At 42.1% G+C, this 23354-nt stretch overlaps 1 protein-coding gene across 1 annotated transcript in view; it reads right to left on the reverse strand.

Annotated features, from left to right (window-relative positions):
• Positions 1-23354, reverse strand: part of LOC145415573 (tRNA (uracil-5-)-methyltransferase homolog A-like) — a 495026-nt gene that overhangs the window by 234194 nt on the left and 237478 nt on the right. The window contains exon 7 of the mRNA XM_080284796.1: positions 17764-17891. Coding sequence (XP_080140922.1) covers positions 17764-17891 — 128 coding nt within the window. The remainder of the gene's footprint in view (positions 1-17763; positions 17892-23354) is intronic.

A 23354-nucleotide genomic window follows, 5' to 3' on the forward strand; every position in this document is an offset into this window, starting at 1 on the left:
ATAGAAAACATCAAAAATAACTGGAAGGTGGCATATACTAATGTTGATGGTTTAATATCGGCAAGGCCAGAAATCAACGATTTTTTGAGGATACATGAACCTGATGTTATGTGCTTTGTAGAGACCAAGCTAAGAGAAGATATTGATGTTCATATGGGAGATGGTAAATACAAACTGTGGAGAAGAGACAGAAAAGAAAAAACGGGAGGAGGAGTGATGATAGCAGTGAAGAACAACATAAATATAGATACCGTGGAAATGGGAGAAGGCAGGGCTGAAGTGATAAATATGAAATTAGAAACTGGAGAGAACAACAAGAGAGATATGGCAGAAGTGTATGTTCCCCCTAAGACAAGAGCATGGAGTGACGACGAATACCAGGAAATGCTGTCAGACATGGCAAGTTATTTACAGAAAATAACTGAGAAAAGCAACAATATAATTTTAATGCGTGACTTCAATTGTAAAGAGGTGAACAGGGAGGAATGGGACTCAGGAGGCGGCGAGGATTCGTGGGGCACTATATTATTAAATATAACAATGAACAATGTGATGACGCAATGGGCCAAAGAAAAGACATGGTTTCGAGGTGAGGATACACCAGCAAAGACTAGACTTAATGTTTACCAAAGAACCTGATGTAATAAAATCCTTAAAATATCTGTGCCCTATTGGAAAAAGTGATCATGTGGTCACTGAGTCCCAGATGATAACAGGGAATGTGATGCAATGAGATGAGCTTTATAGGCAGGGAAGGTACAACTTTGGGAAAGCAAACTTTACAGGATTGAGAAAATTTTTCGAAAATGCAGATTGGAGAAAATTCAGAGAAACAAGAGAGATACAGAGGAAGTGGGATATTTTTCTAGACCTCTATAATTCAGGAGTGGAAATATTTGTGCCAAGAGTAAAGGGGAAAGAAAACAGGAATAATGAGTGGTTTAACAATGTGATGACGCAATGGGCCAAAGAAAAGACATGGTTTCGAGGTGAGGATACACCAGCAAAGACTAGACTTAATGTTTACCAAAGAACCTGATGTAATAAAATCCTTTAAATATCTGTGCCCTATTGGAAAAAGTGATCATGTGGTCACTGAGTCCCAGATGATAACAGGGAATGTGATGCAATGAGATGAGCTTTATAGGCAGGGAAGGTACAACTTTGGGAAAGCAAACTTTACAGGATTGAGAAAATTTTTCGAAAATGCAGATTGGAGAAAATTCAGAGAAACAAGAGAGATACAGAGGAAGTGGGATATTTTTCTAGACCTCTATAATTCAGGAGTGGAAATATTTGTGCCAAGAGTAAAGGGGAAAGAAAACAGGAATAATGAGTGGTTTAATAGATGGTGTATGATAGCAAAAAAAGAGAGAGACACGGCGTGGAACAATTGGAGAAAAAGAGGTAACAACAGAACAAAGGAAGAATATAAAAGAACAAGAAATGAATACACAAGAATACGCAAAGAAAAAGAAAGGAATTTTGAAAAAGGTACAACAGATAAATGTAAGGATGAACCCAAACTGTTTTATAGATTTGTTAATGGCAAACTGAAACAAAAGGAAGGAATCACCAAACTGAAAGTAGAAGGAGAGGTCTATAAGGATGTGGCAATGCAAGCAGAAGTAATGAACAAACATTTCCAGTCAGTTTTCACTAATGAAAAGGAGTTTGTGGAAGGGGAGGGAGTGACTAGAAATGTAGTGATAAAAGATATAAAAGTGGAGGTACAGGAAGTGTATAAATTACTAGAAACTCAAGATGAAAGGAAAGCCCCAGGACCAGATGGAATCTCTAATTGGGTACTCCAGGAATGCAGAGAACAACTGGAGGATAAGATTCACAGTTTAATTGTGTGTTCTCTGGAGGAGGGGAAAGTGCCTCAAGAGTGGAAGAGGGCAAATGTGGTACCAATTTATAAGGGAGGAAACAAGGAAAAACCCCAGAATTATAGACAAGTGACCCTAACCAGCATGGTCGCAAAATTGTGCGAAAGAATTCTGAAAGATAGATGGATAAAATATCTGGAAGAGATAAATATTTTGGCTGATACTCAGTTTGGATTTAGAAGTGGAAGGTCATGTGTTTCCAACTTGTTGAGCTTTTACTCAAGAGCAACTGATGTGCTACAGGAAAGAGATGATTGGGTGGATTGTGTGTATTCAGATTTGGAGAAGGCCTTTGACAAGGTACCTCATAAGAGACTAATGTGGAAACTAGAGCACATAGGAGGACTGAAGGGGAACCTCCTGGAATGGATGAGAGACTTTTTGAGAGACAGACAAATGAGGACAGTAATAAAGGATAAGATGTCTGGATGGAGGGAAGTAACAAGTGGAGTCCCACAGGGATCGGTGTTGGCACCAGTAATGTTCCTGATTTACGTAAATGACACGGTAGATGGAGTGAACAGTTATGCAAGTCTGTTTGCTGATGATGCAAGGATCTTGAGGAAGGTAGAGGTTGAGGAGGATTTTAAAATGCTGCGGGAGGATCTGGATAGGATACACGAATGGAGTCGGTGTAGCGTTCAGATCTGACTCCCTAACTAATCCTGACTCCTTGCGTTCATTGTGCATGCGCTGCCGGCTGCCAGACGTATAACTCATTTGCAGCAGAAGCCCTGCAGAGAGAAGGACTAGCGGGATGATTGGTTATTTCGTACTTCAGTGGACTCGGGAATTTTGCCAACTAAATCCGTGCTGCTTTCACAGTTCAGTCCTATAATTTTTACCACTTACTCTTACTTGCCATTATCAGGTCTCTTTCTTCTCTGAACCATGTACAGTGAGCCTAATTCGGTTGGGCAAAAATAAGTTAAGGACGAATCCTCAGTAAATAAAAGTAGTTGCGTGTTTGAGGAAGACAGATTACCCACTGATATTTTCATTTTGTTAGTAGTTATGCCCCCATTAAAGCTATTACAAGAGATTTACATGGCTTACATGTAGTTTCTTCGAAATTATGTGTGAATGTAATCAGTGGTTTCGAGATGGTTAAGCCATTGCCAACGATAACGAAGTTGTATAAGCTGTTGAGCATGGTGAAGCATAGGTAGAAATGTCAATATATACGAAATAACAAACAGGTTACATATACCTGTAGTATATATTTAAATGGAATTCCAAGAGATTTTGTTCAGAAACCATTTGACTATCGATTCAGTGACTACAATTGTGGGAAACGTGCAGAAACCACGAGATATTGCACTGTTAATAAAGCATAATAACCAATGTGTTTTCTTGTCATTGGCTGCCATCCCTCCAACTCACACACCCCATTTCATATACTTCTCTCCATTCCATCCCTCCAACTCATCCTTGGTCTCCCCTCTCATACTCTCCAAGTCAAACTCTCAACTAACTTCTTACCTTGGCCAAAACATCTCATTATTAGTACTATCCTTTTCATTTACATATTTTTTGTTGCAGATAAAAATAGCAACAGTTAACGTTTGGAAGGCCTCTTTATTTAAGTTGAATTGAACAGGTAAGAACCATTCTGATTTACCAGAAGTGGGTTAGTTATATAGATGTGGAGTTTAAGTTGAAATTCATGGTTAAACACTAATACTAGTTAAAATTTTTTGTGGTGGTTGCATTTTATAAATGAACTATAAGCCATTCTTTGTTTCACCTAAAACAGTACTCCGCTGGTAGCACTGCCGAACTTCAACCTTTCAGCATAGACTATTCACTTCTGGCCAACATTTTAACAACACCAAATAAGTATTGGTGATTTGATATGGTAAGGCACACCACTGCTTACTTTTAGATTAAATGAAGGTCCAAAGAGTCTAATGAATGATGGCAGGAGCTGCAGGAGACAGGGAAGAATATACAAGAGTGAAAAAAAAATAAGTGGAAGGAAACAGACAAGAGGTTTGAAGTAAATGGAAGTGTTGCTTGATAAATAATGTAATTATATGCAGATGATACATCTCTTTCCTTGGCGATGGTAAACAAACAGTGCTTGGCATGAGCTTTAGGAGCTGTATCTGAGAATCAAATTTGACAGTGTAAGAAAGCATTATTATTATTTTAGAAGAATGAAATTACAGACTGTCCAGTGATTCTGATTGACCATTCAGAGGAATACACTGAGAAGGGAGAAAAACTGAGCAGACGGAGAGAACACTTTAATGAATTGCTGAACATAAAGAATGAAAGTAATGCATGTATAAATGGCAGGGAGAAGGAGGGAGGTGAGAAGACAGGAAGAAATCAGTAAGATGGAAGTTGTGGAAGCAATGAAGAAAGTCAAAATGGGGAAAGCCCTAGGAATTGATGGAGTGTGTGGTGAAATGCTGAAGCATGGGGGACAGATAGTAGTAGAATGGATGTGGAAGACGTGCAGATTGCCCTGGGAGGAAGGTAGAGTCCTGGAAGACTGGAAGTCAGGTATAATTATTCCCTTGTACAAAGAGAAAGTGGAAAAAGAAGTGTGTGGTAATCATAGGGGCATTTGTCTTCTTAGTATAATAGGAAGAGTGTATGGTAGGATACTTATTGACAGAGTTAGGGAAATAACAGAGGAATTAGTTGGAGAAGAACAGGGAGGCTTCAGGAAGGGAAAAGGTTGTGTAGATCAGATATTCATTCTTAGATCTTTAGGGGAAAAGTTTCTAGAGAAGGGAAAGAGGTTGTATGTGGTCTTCATGGATTTGGAGAAAGCATATGACAGGGTGGATAGACAAGGGTTGTGGAAAGTATTAAGAATAGCCAATATGGAGTAGATGGGAAGTTGTTGAATGCTGTGAAGAGTATGTATGATGGTGTGTGTGGATGGTGAACTGAGTGTATCTCTATTTGAAGGTTGAGTTGAAACAGGGATGTGTCATGTCTCCATGGTTGTTCAATTTGTATATGGATGGGGTTATAAAGAGATACAAGGTAGGGCAGTGGATGTTGGAGTGGCCCTCATGAGACAGAGCAGTGTTTGGAAACTCCCTGTACTGTTGTTTGCAGATGATACTGTGTTGTTAAGTGAAGACGAAGGAGAGCTGCAAGGCTTGGTGGATGAGTTTGGGAGAGTGTGTAAGACTCTCTCTCTCTCTCTCTCATTAGAGTTGGTATCAGAATACAGTCATGTAATAACTTTTTCACCTCCATGCTCACTTCCCTGCTTCTTATCACTGCCTTCAAGGAACCAGCAACCTTACTTCCTTGTTGTACCCCTTCAAGCACTTCGCCCTCCAAACTTCCAACCATACTCATCACACCACCCAAGTACTTAAACATATGTACTCACATTTTGCATTTCCTCATCATCGAACTTCACTGTACAGTGCTCGTCAGAAGTATGGAGCGCCCTGCGTCCCTCCTGAGAAACAAACCTTTCAACATTGAAAAAACATATAAATAATGCATTTTATTTACCTTTAGTGCTTCGTAGGGTAACCTTTACGTTTCTTCACAGACCTGAGACGTCTTGGAAGTGAAAGGGCGAGGCTCCTGAGGTGCTGGAGGGGTATTTTGTCCCAGGAGTCACGAATGGCAGCTTCCAACTTAAGCAGAGAGCTCACGTCTTTCCCTTGGAGACTCTTCTTTACGAGGTACCAGAGGTTTTCAATCGGGTTGAGGTCTGGGCTATTTCCTGGCCAGTCTGTCATGAATGATACCTCGCAGTCACGAAGCCAATTGGTGACCGATTTGGCCTTGTGAGCAGGTGCACCGTCCTGCTGAAACACTCGTGCACCTGTTAGCTCGAAGGAGTCTGGTAAATGATCACACAGAAGCTCCAGGTAAACATCCTGATTCACTCTGAGGTTCTTGGGAAGTACAACAAGCTTCCCCAAACCCTTCCCTGAGAAACAACCCCATACCATGAGTGAATCAGGATGTTTAACTGTGCTTTCTACATACCGTGGGTCAAGTGGGTCACTACCTTTGCGTCGATACACACGTGCTCCTCTGTTACAGGTAACACTAAACGTTGCCTCATCAGACCACAACACTGACAACCATTGCTCCTCACCCCAGGTTAGATATTTATTAGCAAAGGCAAGCCTACGAATTCTCTGGCTCTTGGTGAGAAGAGGCTTTTCCACAGGCCTGTGACTTGTGTAACCTAGCTCATGCACCCTACAAGACACTGTTCTCACTGACACCTCACCAAACACTTCCGGGTTGCTCTCCTTAATTTTCCTTGCACTCACACGAGGATTAAACTCCACTGCACGTTTTAAAACATTAACAGACCTTGGGGAAGTTTTCCTAGGCCTACCAGACCTCGGTTTCTTTGTGGGAACTTCACCACTGTTTTCCTCCCGAAACCACGTACACCAACGACGCACTGTCGATCGTGCCACACCAAAAAATTCACTAATTTCCTTTGTCTGGTGGCCTGCCTCCTTTAGAGCAATGATCTGGGATATGATTTCACTCGATAGTTCACGGGTAGGTGCCATAACAAAGTTTTGAAGGCCAAAACACTGCGGGACACTCGGTAAAAAATGGCGCAATTTGAGAGGGACAATCGGCGGAGTTCCTCTCTCTCAGGCAGCCCGTGGGCAACTGAGGCGGGAACAAACCAGTGCGTTGGAAGGCCTCAGGCTACCGTGACGTCATGCTCGGAGCTCAAACTTGTGGCTCAATTCTTACCCCCCAAAATGGGTGATTCTTTTTGGGCCATAAGTCTTGCGCGCCTGGCGGACAACGCTGAATACTTCTGACGAGTACTGTACATTCACCTCTCTCTGAGAAAATAACCTTACTCCTCCCTACATTCACCGTTAGATCCCGTTTCTTACACACTCTCCCAAACTCATCCACCAAGCCTTGCAGCTCTCCTTCATCTTCACTTAACAACACAGTATCATCTGCAAACAACAGTACAGGGGTTTCCAAACACTGCCCTGTCTCATAAGGGCCACTCCAACATCCACTGCCCTACCTTGTATCTCTTTTATAACCCCATCCACATACAAATTGAACAACCATGGAGACATGACACATCCCTGTTTCAACTCAACCTTCAAATAGAAAAACACTCAGTTCATTATCCACACACACTGCAGCCTTAGCACCCTCATACATACTCTTCACAGCATTAAACAACTTCCCATCTACTCCATATTGGCTATTCTTAATACTTTCCACAACCCTTGTCTATCCACCCTGTCATATGCTTTCTCCAAATCCATGTAGGCACCATACAACTTCTTTCCCTTCTCTAGAAACTTTTCCACTAAAGATCTAAGAATGAATATCTGATCTACACAACCTTTTCCCTTCCTGAAGCCTCCCTGTTCTTCTCCAACTAATTCCTCTGTTATTTCCCTAACTCAGTCAATAAGTATCCTACCATACACTCTTCCTATTATACTAAGAAGACAAATGCCCCTATGATTACCACACACCTCTTTTTCCCCTTTTCCTTTGTACAAGGGAATAATTATACCTGACTTCCAATCTTCCAGGACTCTACCTTCCTCCCAGGGCAATCTGCACATCTTCCACATCCATTCTACTACTATCTGTCCCCCATGCTTCAGCATTTCACCACACACTCCATCAATTCCTAGGGCTTTCCCCATTTTGACTTTCTTCATTGCTTCCACAACTTCCATCTTACTGATTTCTTCCTGTCTTCTCACCTCCCTCCTTCTCCCTGCCATTTATACATGCATTACTTTCATTCTTTATGTTCAGCAATTCATTAAAGTGTTCTCTCCATCTGTTCACTTTTTCTCCCTTCTCAGTGTATTCCTCTGAATGGTCAATCAGAATCACTGGACAGTCTGTAATTTCATTCTTCTAAAATAATAATAATGCTTTCTTACACTGTCAAATTTGATTCTCAGATTCAGCTCCTAAAGCTCATGCCAAGCACTGTTTGTTTACCATCGCCAAGGAAAGAGATGTATCATCTGCAAATAATTACATTATTTATCAAGCAACACTTCCATTTACTTCAAAACTCTTGTCTGTTTCCTTCCACTTATTATTTTTTCACTCTTGTATGTTCTTCCCTGTCTCCTGCAGCTCCTGCCATCATTCATTAGACTCTTTGGACCTTCATTTAATCTAAAAGTAAGCAGTGGTGTGCCTTACCATATCAAATCACCAATACTTATTTGGTGTTGTTAAAATGTTGACCAGAAGTGAATAGTCTATGCTGAAAGGTTGAAGTTCAGCAGTGCTACCAGCGGAGTACTGTTTTAGGTGAAACAAAGAATGGCTTATAGTTCATTTATAAAATGCAACCACCACAAAAAATTTTAACTAGTATTAGTGTTTAACCATGAATTTCAACTTAAACTCCACATCTATTTAACTAACCCACTTCTGGTAAATCAGAATGGTTCTTACCTGTTCAATTCAACTTAAATAAAGAGGCCTTCCAAACGTATAACTGTTGCTATTTTTACCTGCAACAAAAAATATGTAAATGAAAAGGATAGTACTAATAATGAGATGTTTTGGCCAAGGTAAGAAGTTAGTTGAGAGTTTGACTTGGAGAGTATGAGAGGGGAGACCAAGGATGAGTTGGAGGGATGGAATGGAGAGAAGTATATGAAATGGGGTGTGTTAGTTGGAGAGATGGCAGCCAATGACAAGAAAACACACTGGTTATTATGCTTTATTAACAGTGCAATATCTCGTGGTTTCTGCACGTTTCCCACAATTGTAGTCACTGAATCGATAGTCAAATGGTTTCTGAACAAAATCTCTTGGAATTCCATTTAAATATATACTACAGGTATATGTAACCTGTTTGTTATTTCGTATATATTGACATTTCTACCTATGCTTCACCATGCTCAACAGCTTATACAACTTCGTTATCGTTGGCAATGGCTTAACCATCTCGAAACCACTGATTACATTCACACATAATTTCGAAGAAACTACATGTAAGCCATGTAAATCTCTTGTAATAGCTTTAATGGGGCATAACTACTAACAAAATGAAAATATCAGTGGGTAATCTGTCTTCCTCAAACACGCAACTACTTTTATTTACTGAGGATTCGTCCTTAACTTATTTTTGCCCAACCGAATTAGGCTCACTGTACATGGTTCAGAGAAAAAAGAGACCTGATAATGGCAAGTAAGAGTAAGTGGTAAAAATTATAGGACTGAACTGTGAAATCAGCACGGATTTAGTTGGCAAAATTCCCGAGTCCACTGAAGTACGAAATAACCAATCATCCCGCTAGTCCTTCTCTCTGCAGGGCTTCTGCTGCAAATGAGTTATACGTCTGGCAGCCGGCAGCGCATGCACAATGAACGCAAGGAGTCAGGATTAGTTAGGGAGTCAGATCTGAACACTACACCGGACGTGGGAAATGAAATTCAATGCAAAGAAATGTAAAATATTGGAAATGGGTAAAAGTACCAAGAGGCCATCATTGAAACATTTTATGAGTAATGAACCAATCACAAAAGCGAGAGAAGAGAAAGATTTGGGTGTGCTGGTCCAGGACAGTTTGTCACCTGAAAAACACATTAACAAGACAGTTAGAGAGATGTATAAACTTCTGACTAGTATAAGAGTAGCTTTCCATTATAAGGATGAGGAGATGATGAAAAAATTGATAGTGGCCATGATTCGCCCCAGGTTAGAATATGCAGCAGTAGTGTGGTCCCCACACAAAAAGAAAGATATAGACAAGGTTGAGAGAATACAAAGAACAGCAACCAAAATGATCCCCAGTCTGTCAGATCTGTCATACAGAGAGAGGCTGGAAAAGCTGGAGTTGCCTTCCTTAGACGAAAGAAGAAAGAGAGGCGACATGATTGCAATGCAACATGATGGGAGTAGATAAAATTGACAAAGAAGATCTGTTTTTATGGGATAAGAGAGTAACAAGAGGACACGAGATGAAACTGAAGAACCCAAGCTGCTTGAAGGATATCAAGAAATATAGTTTTCCTTATAGATGTATAGACCTGTGGAACAGCCTGGACAAAGAGATCGTCCAGTCTAAAAACTTAAACGAGTTTGAAGCTAAATTTGACTTATTGAGAAATGGAGACGGGACCCCACGAGTGTAGCTCATTTCCTGTATATCACAAGTAGGTAAATACAATTAGATAAACACACACACACACACACACACAAAAGCCGATACGTGTTCATCCCTACTTTAAATTTGCCATGCGGTGACAAACAGCTGTGTTTTCGCACATAGCAGAGCACCCCCCCCTGCATCCTCCCCTCCTCAATTCCCTCCTAACTAAAGTCATGACTAGATGCTCATCGCCATGGCTGCCCCACGTGCTTGTTTTTGTGAATAAACAGTGAATAAATCGCAATACCTCGCCAGTAGACCACGTGGGAATTTACAGTGTTGTGCAGTGTTGGCAAATTAGAATTCAGAGTGCAAAGGATTAAGTGCAAAGCGCAAACTGGCATGTTGCAACTGGCATGGCGGAAGTAAGAACAGAATGTGCAATGTTACACAATTATAATTCACAGAGCAAAGGATTAAGTGCAGCACAACACTGGATTACTGTACGTGCTTCAAGAGCATTTTCACCACTGTCAGAGCCTTAGAGGAGGTAGGTTAATCTTCGTGACGGCCATGGACGTGTTGTAAGTACCCTGTACACTGCTAAATATTTTCCATACTCACTTCTAATTCCTCATTCTATGCTTCCTTTTCATTTATTTCATTCTTTCTGTCTCTTATTTGTGTGAACAGTGTTTTAAATAGGTGCTGTGCATGTCTGGTAGGGAGTTATTTAGGTGGTTTTCAAAGTTATATTGGGTTAGGGTCCATAAGTATCTGTCCAGGGGGCATTTTCCCAAGTCCTGGACATGCCTTTGACTCTAATACGTAGGATCTTGGAGGGATTACTGTAATTTTAGTTAGATGCTTTCCGGGGAGGGGCACTAACCCTCTGCTAACCCACTTGTTGTCACGTAGAGAACACGTGTTGGTTAGTTATAAGATTACCACCCAGCATTGTAAATGATTTCCTGGTTTACAGGAAATCATTTGGCTTGCCACTCAATGCAGGGCTACCTTAAAATAGAGTACCACTGCGCTAAGTGGGTGGATGATGGACATCCTCACCTACAACATATACTTTATATAAAAACAAACAATGTAAGAAAACAAAATCTAACATAAACTGTATGTTGAGCATGTGAGAGGTATGAGGCTTTATCACAGTAAAATCTAGGAAGCAAAGGAGGATGACATCCACAGGTTTAACCCCTTAACCGCGGGGCGTCACTTTCGTGACGCTTGGGAGCAAGGGATCATACCGCGGGGCGTCGCTTTTGTGATTCTGTGTTAATTTGAATTCACCCGGGCTTCCAAGTGGGGGCTTGTATCATCTATCAGTACTGCCAATGTCCAACACTAGTCAGCACTCCTAATCTCATCTGTACTCCCATCCATTGTTGACAATTTAGCCATTTCTCCCCGTTCTTGACTCCCCTCCCTACCCCCCCTCCATTACCCTATCCTCTCGCCTGCCCAGCCGTGCTACGCTAAGTAAATCTTCCCTGGAATTTTTCACTGATTTCATCCATTGAAATAAGCCCAATGTCCTATTCTTATACCAAATAATATATACAAGAAAGAAATAAGGTAAGTGAGAGTGCCAAACACCTGGAATTGGCTAATTATCACCTGACAACACCTCACATGCACTCGTTCGCTAATTTTCGCTGTTTTTTCCCCTTGAAATATGCCCTATAATCTATTTTCGTAATAAATATACATGTAAGGAGGGAAGGGAGAAGCCTAAGTGATATTTACATTCACCTGGAACTACCTAATTTATAATGTATTGTCTAGATTTCCTGCCAATCATATCAGTGCTAAACAACGATGTTTCAAGATCTAACATTGGTAGCTCTGAAAATATATCTCCTAAGTAGGCCTCTAATCTATTTTCGTAATAAATATACATGTAAGGAAGGAAGGGAGAAGCCTAAGTGATATTTACATTCACCTGGAACTACCTAATTTATAATGTATTGTCTAGATTTCCTGCCAATCATATCAGTGCTAGACTTAGCTGTTTCAAGAAGTAATATTGGTAACCCTGAATAACCCCTTAGCAGGCCTCCACGCTAGCCCTCCGTTATCAGGTTACTCTCAACTTCCGAAGTGAGAGTACGTATGTTTCTTCTTGCTGACTTCAAGGCTTTTTTTCACCCCCATGCAAATGGCCCTGTGACCTTTACCCCCTACTAAAACCTCGTGTGGAAAGAGGTAAAGGGCTGACAATTGATAAAAGAGTGACTACGATCTTTCTATTAAGTAAAACAGTGCAAGTGGAATTGTAAATAATGTGTACATAATGTGTAAACAGCAAGTGAAAGTAATGAATGTAAATATACGTGAACAATGGAAAACAGTTTTATAAGTTATTTCAAGTGACAGTGCACAACACAGTGTAAATAAAATAGAAATGTAAATAACGTAAATAAAATAGAGAACGTAAATAGAAATGTAAATGAGTAGTATTATAAGAATACGAGTATATACCCCAGGAGTAATGAAAGTGAAAGTTTCACTCTAGCATGTCTGAATGCTATGCGTTATGAGAGTGAAGATGAAAGTGACATTCACTCTCAATGCCAGTATACAGGACGAGAAAGTGAATGCTACGTATTTTACTGAAAGAAATTGAATCCCTACAGTGACAATAAACTAATACTACTGAAGGAAACTTATGAATAAAGACTGTAGATATATATAAGTGTTATATAGTAATAGAAATATAAAGTGTGACGGGTTTTATGAATAATAAATGACAGACTACTAAGAGCGAACTAGTGCCAGTGCGACGATCAGACGCGCTCATAATTTCCATTGCTTTCACAGTGTTTTTTTTTTTAGTATGGATCCCAAACTACTTGAAAATTGTAGAATAGTGTTTATAGTGTTTGTATCTGGCTGTGGTAATCATATTACGGGTTGTCGGGAAGTGTAAAGTGGAGACTTCGTTACCCTACTTCAGAGGTCTCCACAAGTCCTACGGTAACTGACGAAGGCTCAACAATCATTCCAGGAGAAAGCTGAAGGTATGTGTCATAAGCATATGTAATTTTATTATTCTAGGACTAATAACTGATTTTTGGCAAATATTTTTTGAGAGTCTGTCGGAGCCCAAATAACCCCGCGGCACACGCAAGTCATTGGTAAACAAGCCCGCGGTGTAGGGGTTAAGCATAAGGATGAACTGCATAGTTCTTTCCTAAATGTTTTCGTGTTTGTGTTTTCGTTTTTAAAGGCTCCAACATGCTTGCATGTGTCGGCCTTTCCTAAATGCCAGTAAAAAATAGTGGAGTAAATGAGGTCCTGAGAAACTTGCTAAGAATGCACTGGTGATGTGTTCCAGTGGAGACTGAAGTTGACAGGATATGTAGAGAGAACAGAGGATGAAACAGGATGAGAAGGCCTTAGAAAATGAGTGGAGGCATGAGCACCTAAGATGACCTGAGATGACACTCTACAACATGACCTCAGGGTCAGTGATCTTGCAGCACAGAGAGCCATCAGATGAACAAGGCTGACACATGCAGGCATGTATAGGACCTTTTAAAATGAATTAATCAAAGATCTGTACATATAGTATTGTATCAGAACAATTCTTATCTGATTCTCACTTACTGCTATAAACAGGGTGGGTCATCATTCTAACCAATTAACTTATAAACAGGGTAGGTAAGACCCAAGTACAGGAATACAAAAAACATATGCAGGACTATCATCAATGCCTTAAGATGTGACCCACACAACCAATCGTTCATTGTGAAAGACTTTGTCAGTGCAGGTTTATATCCAAAGGGTGGTTGGGGTTTATTGTTCACACTATGCCACTCAGGGATGAGTGAGGCTGGTCACTCTCATCTTGTATATGAGCACCAACTTGCTTAGCTCAGGGCTCCTACGCTTCTCTTGGGGCAACAGAGGATTAGATGATGAGGATGATGAATGATAATGATGATGATGATGATGATGATGAAAATTTTCAGCTCCACCCCACATGTGTACATCTTCCACAATGTGTGGTTCAGTTGCCTGAAGTGCCCTCAGGAGTAGACTGTAGCACCAGTCGAGCAGGGCAGTACTCCTGAGGTGGATGGAAAGCTGATGACAGGGAGTGCTGGAGCTCCCGTTTCATCAGCCCTCAGGACTAGTTCCTAACCATCCCCCTCTGCTGAACTTTTTCAGTGTCTCAGTTACACAGAGAGTAGGCCAGCATGCTCTCCAGTACAAATTTCTCTAATTATCTTCACCAAACTACATGCACAGTACACACTACACTTCCTATTCAAAAATCAACAAAAATGGCGTCTATTAATCGAGCCTCGGAGTCCCCAGGGGGGGGGACCATAAGTGCCCCCGCCATCTGCCCCTCTCCCGGTAACGACTCGAGGTGCCTGGAACCACTGTCTGACTCTCTTCTTCTTCATTTCTGCAACATTCGCGCCCTTTCATCTAACTTTCGCTCTGTTGAGCGCCACCTCTCCTCCTCTAAACCTCACCTTCTTTTTCTGACGGAGACTCAGCTGTCTGAGGCAACCGACGGCAAACCCTTTTCTGTATCCTCCTACTTTCTCTATACTCATTTCAAAGCCAAAGGTGGCTGTTGTGTATACATACGCAACGACTTATCTTGCTCTCGTGTTCCTGAACTTGATTCTTCTGAATTCTCCACACTCTGGCTTCGGCTTTCCTGTCATTCTCTGACTAAATATATCTGTGCTGTTTACTTATCCCCTAATTCTACTGACTATCAAAAATTCTTCGACTATCTTACTTCTATGATGGAACACACTCTGTCCATTTCTCCTTTCTCTGAAATCTCCATTCTTGGAGATTTCAATGTTCACCACCACCTTTGGCTCTCCTCTCCTTTCACGGATCCACCTGGTGAACAAGCCTACATCTTTTCTATCCTTAATGACCTAGAGCAGCTTGTACAGAACCCTACAGGTGTTCCTGACCGCCTTGGAGAGAGCTCCAACATACTTGACCTCTTCCTCACAACTAATCCTTCTGCTTACTCTGTTAATCTTTTCTCTCCGTTGGGCTCCTCCGATCACAACCTTATTACCTTAACCTGTCCTATCACTCCGGTACAGCCTGTGGACCCGCCAGGGAAACGTCGTCTGTGGCATTTTGAAGCCGCGAACTGGGAGGCCCTCAGGCAGTGCTTCTTTGATTTTCCCTGGAATGATTATTGCTTCCATGGCCGTGAGCCATCTGAGTGTGCCTTGCGCATTATGGAGGTTATTCTCTCGGGCATGGAAGCATACATTCCTTTCTCATATCCTTTGACTAACGCAAGAAAGCCTTGGTTTAATCACGCTTGTTCTAATGCTGTCCGCAACAAGGAGAAGGCCTACAAAAGGTACCGGAGCCAACCCACCCCTGAATCACATAATCTTTACGTTTCTGCCCAGAATCGTCCTAAGTCTGTTCTTCGCTCTTCTAAAATTAATTTCATCCATACTAAATGCTCTCAACTCTCCAACTCGAATTCTTCCCGCTCCTTCTGGCACCTTGCCAAAAATCTTTCTAACAACTTTACCTCATCATCCTTCCCTCCTCTTTTCTACTCTGATGGTTCTGTAGCTATTTCTTCTACTGATAAAGCAGATCTCCTCGCACAGACTTTCTCCTCCAATTCCACCTTAGACGATTCCGGTGCTGTTCCTCCATCACTTCTCCCCTCTGCCTTCCTCATGGCTGACATTAAAATTTCTTCAGTTGATGTATTTTCTGCCATCACTGGCCTCAGTACTAACAAGGCATATGGGCCTGATGGGGTCCCTCCTGTTGTTCTCAAGAACTGTGCTTCTGTGCTTACACCCTGCCTAGGCAAACTCTTTCGCCTTTGTCTGTCAACTTGTACCTTTCCTTCTTGCTGGAAGTTTGCTCTCATTCAGCCAGTCCCAAAGAAGGGTGACCACTTCCAACCCTCCAACTATTGTCCAATTGCTTTAACGTCCTGTATTTCAAAAGTTTTCGAGTCAATTCTTAATGGAAAAATTTTAAGGCATCTTTCCTATCACAACCTTCTTTCTGATCGTCAGTATGGGTTCCGTCAGGGACGCTCCACTGGCGATCTTCTCACCTACCTTTCAGACTCCTGGTCATCCTCCTTTCGGGACTTTGGCGAAAGCTTTGCCATTGCACTTGATATCTCAAAGGCTTTCGATCGAGTCTGGCATAAATCTTTAATTTCCGAACTGCCCTCCTACGGTTTCTATCCTTCTATCTGTGCCTTCATCGCTAGCTTCCTTTCTGGTCGTTCTATAGCCGCTGTCGTAGACGGCCATCGTTCTTCTCCTAGATCTATCAACAGTGGTGTTCCTCAGGGCTCTGTCCTATCACCAACTCTCTTCCTTTTATTCATCAATGATCTTCTAAGCTGTACATCTAACCCTATCCACTCATATGCTGATGACTCCACCCTTCACCTTTCCATTCGGTTCCCGCAACGCCCATCTCAACAGTTACTTCAACAAACAAGGGATGAGGCTATGGCACACCTAATGTCTGACTTGGCTTGTATCTCTGACTGGGGTAAAAATAATATGATTGTCTTTAATGCATCTAAGACTCAGTTCTTACACCTATCAACCCGACAAAATCTTCCACAGGTATACCCATTAATGTTTAATAATATTCAGCTTAATCCTGCATCATCCTTGAACATGCTTGGGGTTTCATTTACTCAGGACTTATCTTGGAAAGATCATATTACATCTCTTGTAAAATCTGCTTCCAAGAGATTGAGTGTGCTAAGCCGACTCCGCTCTTTCTTTACCCCTGCACAATTGTTGACTCTATACAGGGGTTTTATCCGCCCCTGTGTGGAGTACAACTCTCATGTGTGGGGAGGCTCCCCACATACAGCTCTTCTCAATAGGGTGGAGTCAAAGGCTTTTCGTCTCATTAACTCTCCTCCTCTTACTGACTCCCTTCAACCTCTGTCTCTTCGCCGCACTGTTGCATCTTTATCTCTTTTCTATCACTACTTTAATGGTCACTGCTCCTCTGAACTGTCTGCTTGTATTCCTCCACCTCTACGACGGGCGCGTAGCACCCGTCTGGCAGCAAACTCTCATCCCTTTTCTGTCCAACTCTCTAATGCAAGAGTTAACCGTTACTCCCAGTCCTTCATTTATGCAACAGGTCAGCTCTGGAACTGTCTCCCTCTATCTGTATTTCCTGCTGCCTATGATCTCCAGTCTTTCAAACGCAGTGTGTCCAGGCATCTCAAAATGATCGGATCTTGAATTTGGCTCTCTATTGTATTTTGTTTTTCTCTTGGAGGGAACTGTTACTGCGGGCTCATGGCCTTTGGTTCCTTCTTCCTCGCATTTAAAAAAAAAAAAAAAAAAAAAAAAGCCTGGATACTCCTGTCATGTATGGCCTGCTTTACTACAGATCTTCAAGATATGTACCAAACTGTATGTGCAACTGATCTGAACAGCCAGGTGACACAAATTTCTGTCACTTTAGCAAAGGTCTGATCCCATCTATTGCCGCTTGTATGTGGAAGACATTTGGATTATTAGGTGAGAAGTATGTGTGACAGTTTTTTTTGCTATACAGCATCCTGTTAAATATCCACTTCCCTATCCCTGGTAGGAATGTATCAAAGTCTACATGACTGGCACAAGAATGCACTACCAGTCTAATCAACAGAGGTTCTAATATTAAAATAAATTAAATATATGTATCACAATATTTTGCACCACTTCAAAACTGCACACCTGCTGTTCTCAATAAAAGCATCACTGTACTGTAATGAATAAAAATGTTAGCCTTACTTTTGAGCATATGCTTTAAAATATATGGAGGTAATCCCTAGCTGGCTCCCTGGTCCCAGAGTGAAGTGATGCACAATACTCTGCTTCAGCTCTGCTTGCTCCACCTCACTCATCTCCTGAGGGTGGATCTGGGGAGGGAGTGGATGGATGTCACAAGCCATCATCACTAACATCTTATTTACACTTCAAAATGGAGTGGGTATCATCTAACAACCTAATCACTCAAAATTTATGCTATATTACATGTTCATACTTTCAATACAATGACTTCTTTTGTTTTGCTCTTGCTGTCTCCAGATGACACTCTTGATAAGCAGAGCCCCCTAAGGATGAAGAAGTAAATGTAGGCTATAAACTGATCCAGTTCAAGTTTTTCTTTTTCCCTAAGCTTTCTACAATCACCTGGTTACGATGAATTATGTGAAAACAAAAAAAAAATCATAATGATGCAGTAAAAAACCTTGCAAGCTTTCAAATGATATTTCCCTAAGGGCTAAACATTTAGCTAAGTAACAGAACCAGCTGGTTAGTCACAAATAATTGCCTGAAACTGTTAGGAAAAAGAAATTCAAGATATGTAAAAAGATCTGTAAATTAGTAAGTCTTGGCTTGAACTTTCACTGCGAGTACTTTGGCTGAATTCCTTGTCCAGTACTGATAAAAGTTAGGCTACTTACAGTACTGCTTATCAAACTTGTAGCCATATATTATTCTTATTTAATTACTGCCACTTTCATATATATATGTGATGTAGCCTGTATTATATATGAGAGATGTCACAGTTCTTTTACTGTAATTGTAAAAATAATGTATGTGTGTCAAGCACTAGTGAATTCCCAAAGGAAGAACTGGCGCTTTTGAGAAATAAAAGACCAGATTATCATTATTATTAGTAGAGTAATCCCTCCACCATCCGACGTAATAGAGCCAAAGGCATGTCCGGAAAGTGGTCCTGTCCGGATAGTGGGCACCAGCCTCCTGGACTTGTACTTATGGACCCTAACTCAGAAAAACACCTATACAACTCCCTCTGGACATGCATAGCACCTATTTAAGACCCAAATCACACCAATAAGGGATATAAAAGACTGAAATAAATGCAAAAGAACTATAAAATGAGGTTTTTGAAGTAGGTTTATACAATATTAAACATTCTGGGTACTTACAAGTCCCTGGCTCCTGGACTGGTAGTTATGGACCCTAACCTAGCCTAACTCAGAAAAACACCTTCCTACTGCACATGCATAGCACCTAAGACACTACATATTCACACCAATAAGGGACATAAAAGAGTGAAATGAGGTGTTAGAGGTAAGTACAGTATGGAAAATACAGTACAGTACAGTATGAAACATTCTGCCTACTTACAGCAAGTCCTTGGCCATCTCGATGAATAACCGCCTCCTCTCAGACTCTGACAGTAAGAAGGATTTCCTGAAGCACTTGCAGTACACTGTTCATGAAGTCTTGCACTTAACTTAGTCATTTGCACTCAGAAGTCCATTCTCTTTACACTGCACACTCTTGTCTTACTTATGCTCCATTGTAACTTAATAAGCGTTGCACTCTGCACTTTAAGTCTTTCCACTCATAAAACCATTTTCTAAACAAAAGCACACTCAAGTTAATTTATGTTAAATTTACAGTCCAAAAATTGTTTGTCTTTTCACTCAGATTTCTAATTTCTTAACAATACCGTATGCACTGTTTTTCTTTCACTGCACAACACTAAATTCCCGTGTGGTCTAGTGGAGAAGTTCTTGCCGTTTAATCACTGTCAGAGTCTGACAGTATCGCTGGCAGGTGACCTTGGGTTGCGTCGATGGGTTGTGGTGATGGTGTACCCACTGCAGACGACTCGGAAGATAAACGCAAACTCATGTTGAGCGGTGACTCCACCGTGGCTGATGTGCTGGGCTGTGGCTCAGAGCATGAGGGACTGTCTTGGGGAGGCAACGGAGTGGAGCCAGGGCTGGGCACAGCAGGGGTCACGGGCCTGAAAAAGCTGTCAATCGTTGATCGATGCAAGGAACGACGATTCTGACGATTTATGATGCGATGCCTGAAAGCACGCACTTCCTCCACAAGTCCCAAGGGCCCCATCTCCCTGTCGCAGTCAGGGTGTTCCAGGTAGTCCAGAACGAAATCTAGATGTTCCCGGAGTGCGCTCAGCTTGGGGATGGCTGGTGTTGTGTCATCCTGAGAGGAGTCCACATCATCGTCAACGTCCTCGTCGGAATCTTCAAGCTGGGTACTGACACCTGCAACTGAAGATGCGATCTCGATATCAGACAGGGTCTGATATCCAGGATCGCCCTCGTCGTCATCCAACCACTCACGCACTTTGTCCACATCAACATCGTCGCCGTACGCACGTAGACGTGCATGGAAGTCATCCACGTTGAAACCTAGGAAATCGTACACCACATCCGTTACGAGAAGCAGACGAGACCAACCATTTTCTAGAGTCTTGACAGGGATTTCCTTCCATGCACTGGCCCAGTTGTAAATGGCAGACTTGATGTAGCGGCGAAGGTTTTCCAAAGTCCTCTGGCCTTGCGTGTACCGTCCCTTCCTGCGCTCGTCCTCGTCCTCGAGAACAACCATCACCTCGTCCAGGAACTTCCGTCAGTATAGCCGCTTCGTTGCCACGATCACTCCTTGGTCCATTGGTTGGATGAGAGCAGTAGTATTAGGTGGCAGAAACATGCACCTAATGCGGCCATTCTCAGCAACCAAGTCCTTGTCGCACAGGTGGGCAGGTGCATTGTCGAGGAGAAGGAGGGCCTTTACCTGGTCGCGTGGGATTCCCAGTTTCTCCGTCTGGTAATGTATGACCTCCTTGACGAAATGGCGGTGGAATCAATCTTTGAAGATCTGGGCTGTGAACCATGCCTTCAAGGAATGGTACCAGACGACAGGAAGGACATCTATCACCCCACGAAGACACTGAGGCTGCTTTGCACGGCCAACAATAACGAGCTTAAGCCGGTGCATGCCATTAGCATTAGCACAACACAAAACAGATAGCCTTTGCTTGGAGAGTTTGCAGCCAGGTACACACTTCGTCCCCTCGGCTAGAGTGTTTGTAGGCATACAGCGACAGAATAAACCAGTTTCGTCAGCGTTGTAGACTTGACTGAGAGTGAGGCCCTCCCTGTCGATCAAGCCCTTCACCTTGTGCCGAAAGTCCTCTACTCCATCCTCATTAGCGTCCAAAGCTTCACCATGAGACTTAAGGTTGGTAAGGCCATGCCGTAACTTGAATGCGAAGAGCCAACCCTCGGATGCCTTGAAGTCTAGGGATCGTGAATCCTTGTGAACTTCTCAGCAGCAGCCTTCAGCTCCGTACCACGTACCATCACACCAGCAGCACGTTGCTGTCGATACCAAATCAACGTGGAGAGGTCGACTTCAGCAAACTTGGGAGTAAACATCATCTTCCTTTCCACATTCCATTTGCTTTTCAACGAGAAGTCAGCTGTGTACTGCATGAGTTTGTCTCAGGATCTCTTGATATCAAACAAAGTAGATCGGGCCAGGTTGAACTCACGAAGGATGCGTGACGAAAACCATCCCACATCTACTTTCTCCAATATCTCCCGCTTCTTCTCCAGAGTCAAAACCACTCTCTTCCTCTTCTCAGGCGGCAGGGCCATCATCACACACACGAAGGAGAGGCACGAGAGCAGCAGGAGTGCCTGCAGCAGGTAAGGCACCACCACAAAAGCAAGCACGTGGGCAGCCATGACGACAAGTGTACACTCATGACAAAAGACAGGCGGAAAGTGGGGAGGATGCAGGGGCGCTCTAGCGGACGTCGGAGGAATGATGCACCAAAACAAAGCTGTCCCGTGACGTGCGCGCCAAGTTCAAATTACGGGCAGGAAAAAGTCAGATTTTTTTTTAATTTTTTGTGGTTTTCGGACCATTTTGGGAATATTGGATCCCGGGACGATTATGTCCGGTAAGTGGGGATGTCCGGAAAGTGGGCGTCCGGATAGTACAGGGATTACTGTATTACCTCCCTGAGTCAAAGGAAGCTAACAATCAATTACCTTATTCTCAAGATGCTAGTGGTTTCCAACCTGTGGGGCGCACCCCCCTAGAGAGGCATGAAGGGCTGCCTGGGGGAGCATGAAGGCTTGATGAAGAGGGTAATTATATTTGAAAACTGTGAATTATGATGGAATTCAATAATCTCTAAATATGGAGAAAATATTTCGGATATGAATAAGAAATCTAGTTATCTGAATATATAAACAATTTCAAAGATTAAGAATCTATGATATTCATTGACAAGTGCCAACTATGTCAGTAAAATACAGTATTTGAGAAAGCGGGGGGAAGGGAACGTGTCATTCAGTGAGGGGGGGGGGGCGAGAATTAGAAAAGGTTGGAAACCACTGCAATATGCCATTATTTTTGTTGGAACAAAATACCCAAACTTGCAGAACTGTTCTTGTTCTTGTAACCCCGGGCACAAGTGGATGTAAACCCAATGGAGTGCAGATATCAGGTAACTGCAGCCAGGTGATGTAAGAGATCTTTTATTGAGGCCATTTTGAAGAATTGCTTTATGCTGCATAAGTGAGGTGCATGAGGTAAGGAAATGTGTCATGGTATGGGAAGCAGCACTGCGGTGAAAGTAAAATGGGTTGTCTATGAGCTATCTTTTATGCTAATACTAAAGTAGAGATAGATAATGGACACATCATTATCCTGCCAAGTGAACTTATATCTCTCTAGAAAGAACACACATGGGGTGATCAGACAGGTAATGTAATCAGTTTTGATTATCAGTACATGATAATTTCTTGATATCTGTCTAACTATCTATCTATAGCCAGACACTATAATACCACAGAGAAAGGCTGATTGTCTTTGAGTTACTTGTTTTACAGGGAGGGGTCCTAACACTCCGTTAACCCACTTGTTCACACACAGGGAAATTTATGTGTTGGTTATGTGATTGCTATCCAATGTTGTAAGTGGTTTCCAGGCTTACAGGAAACCATTAGGCTTGTCACTAAATGTAAAACCACCTGAAAAGGAAAGAAGAGTAATAACATGTGACAGGAAAGATGGGAGAAATAGGTAGAGAGGAGGGCTGAATGATAATGATGAAGGAAGAAGTTGGCAGCACTACATCAAGTGAGTGGATGATGGTCATCACCACCTCCCACTCAATTTGGATATATTCAATTAAGATTACAATTACATCATGTAATGATTAAAACCACAATTACTTCTAATACTGTATTAATTATCTAAACTGAGGAGAGAATGGAGAGTGAGAGACCAACTAGGTGGGTGTACTGAATAAAAGTGATGTGGAGGGGAGGGGAGAGAGGGAAGGGGAGACTGAGAATGAGATGGAGGGCTGGAACAATGAAGTATATGAAAGAGGGGGTGTAAGTTTGGAGGGAGGGCAGTGAAATGGCAGGGGACAGGGCAACGTATAGGCAATCTGATTATGACCACCCCTCATAGGATTAAAGGCATCTAGCTAAAAACATAAAGATAGAAAAAAAAAAATACAATGCTCTGAGGGCACATTGGCTTTAATTAGTCATAGTCTTTTTACACAG

The sequence above is a fragment of the Coenobita brevimanus genome, chromosome 13 (genome assembly GCF_032717465.1).
Source record: "Coenobita brevimanus isolate Jiangsu-jjx chromosome 13, ASM3271746v2, whole genome shotgun sequence".
NCBI classification, from domain to species: Eukaryota; Metazoa; Arthropoda; class Malacostraca; order Decapoda; family Coenobitidae; genus Coenobita; species Coenobita brevimanus.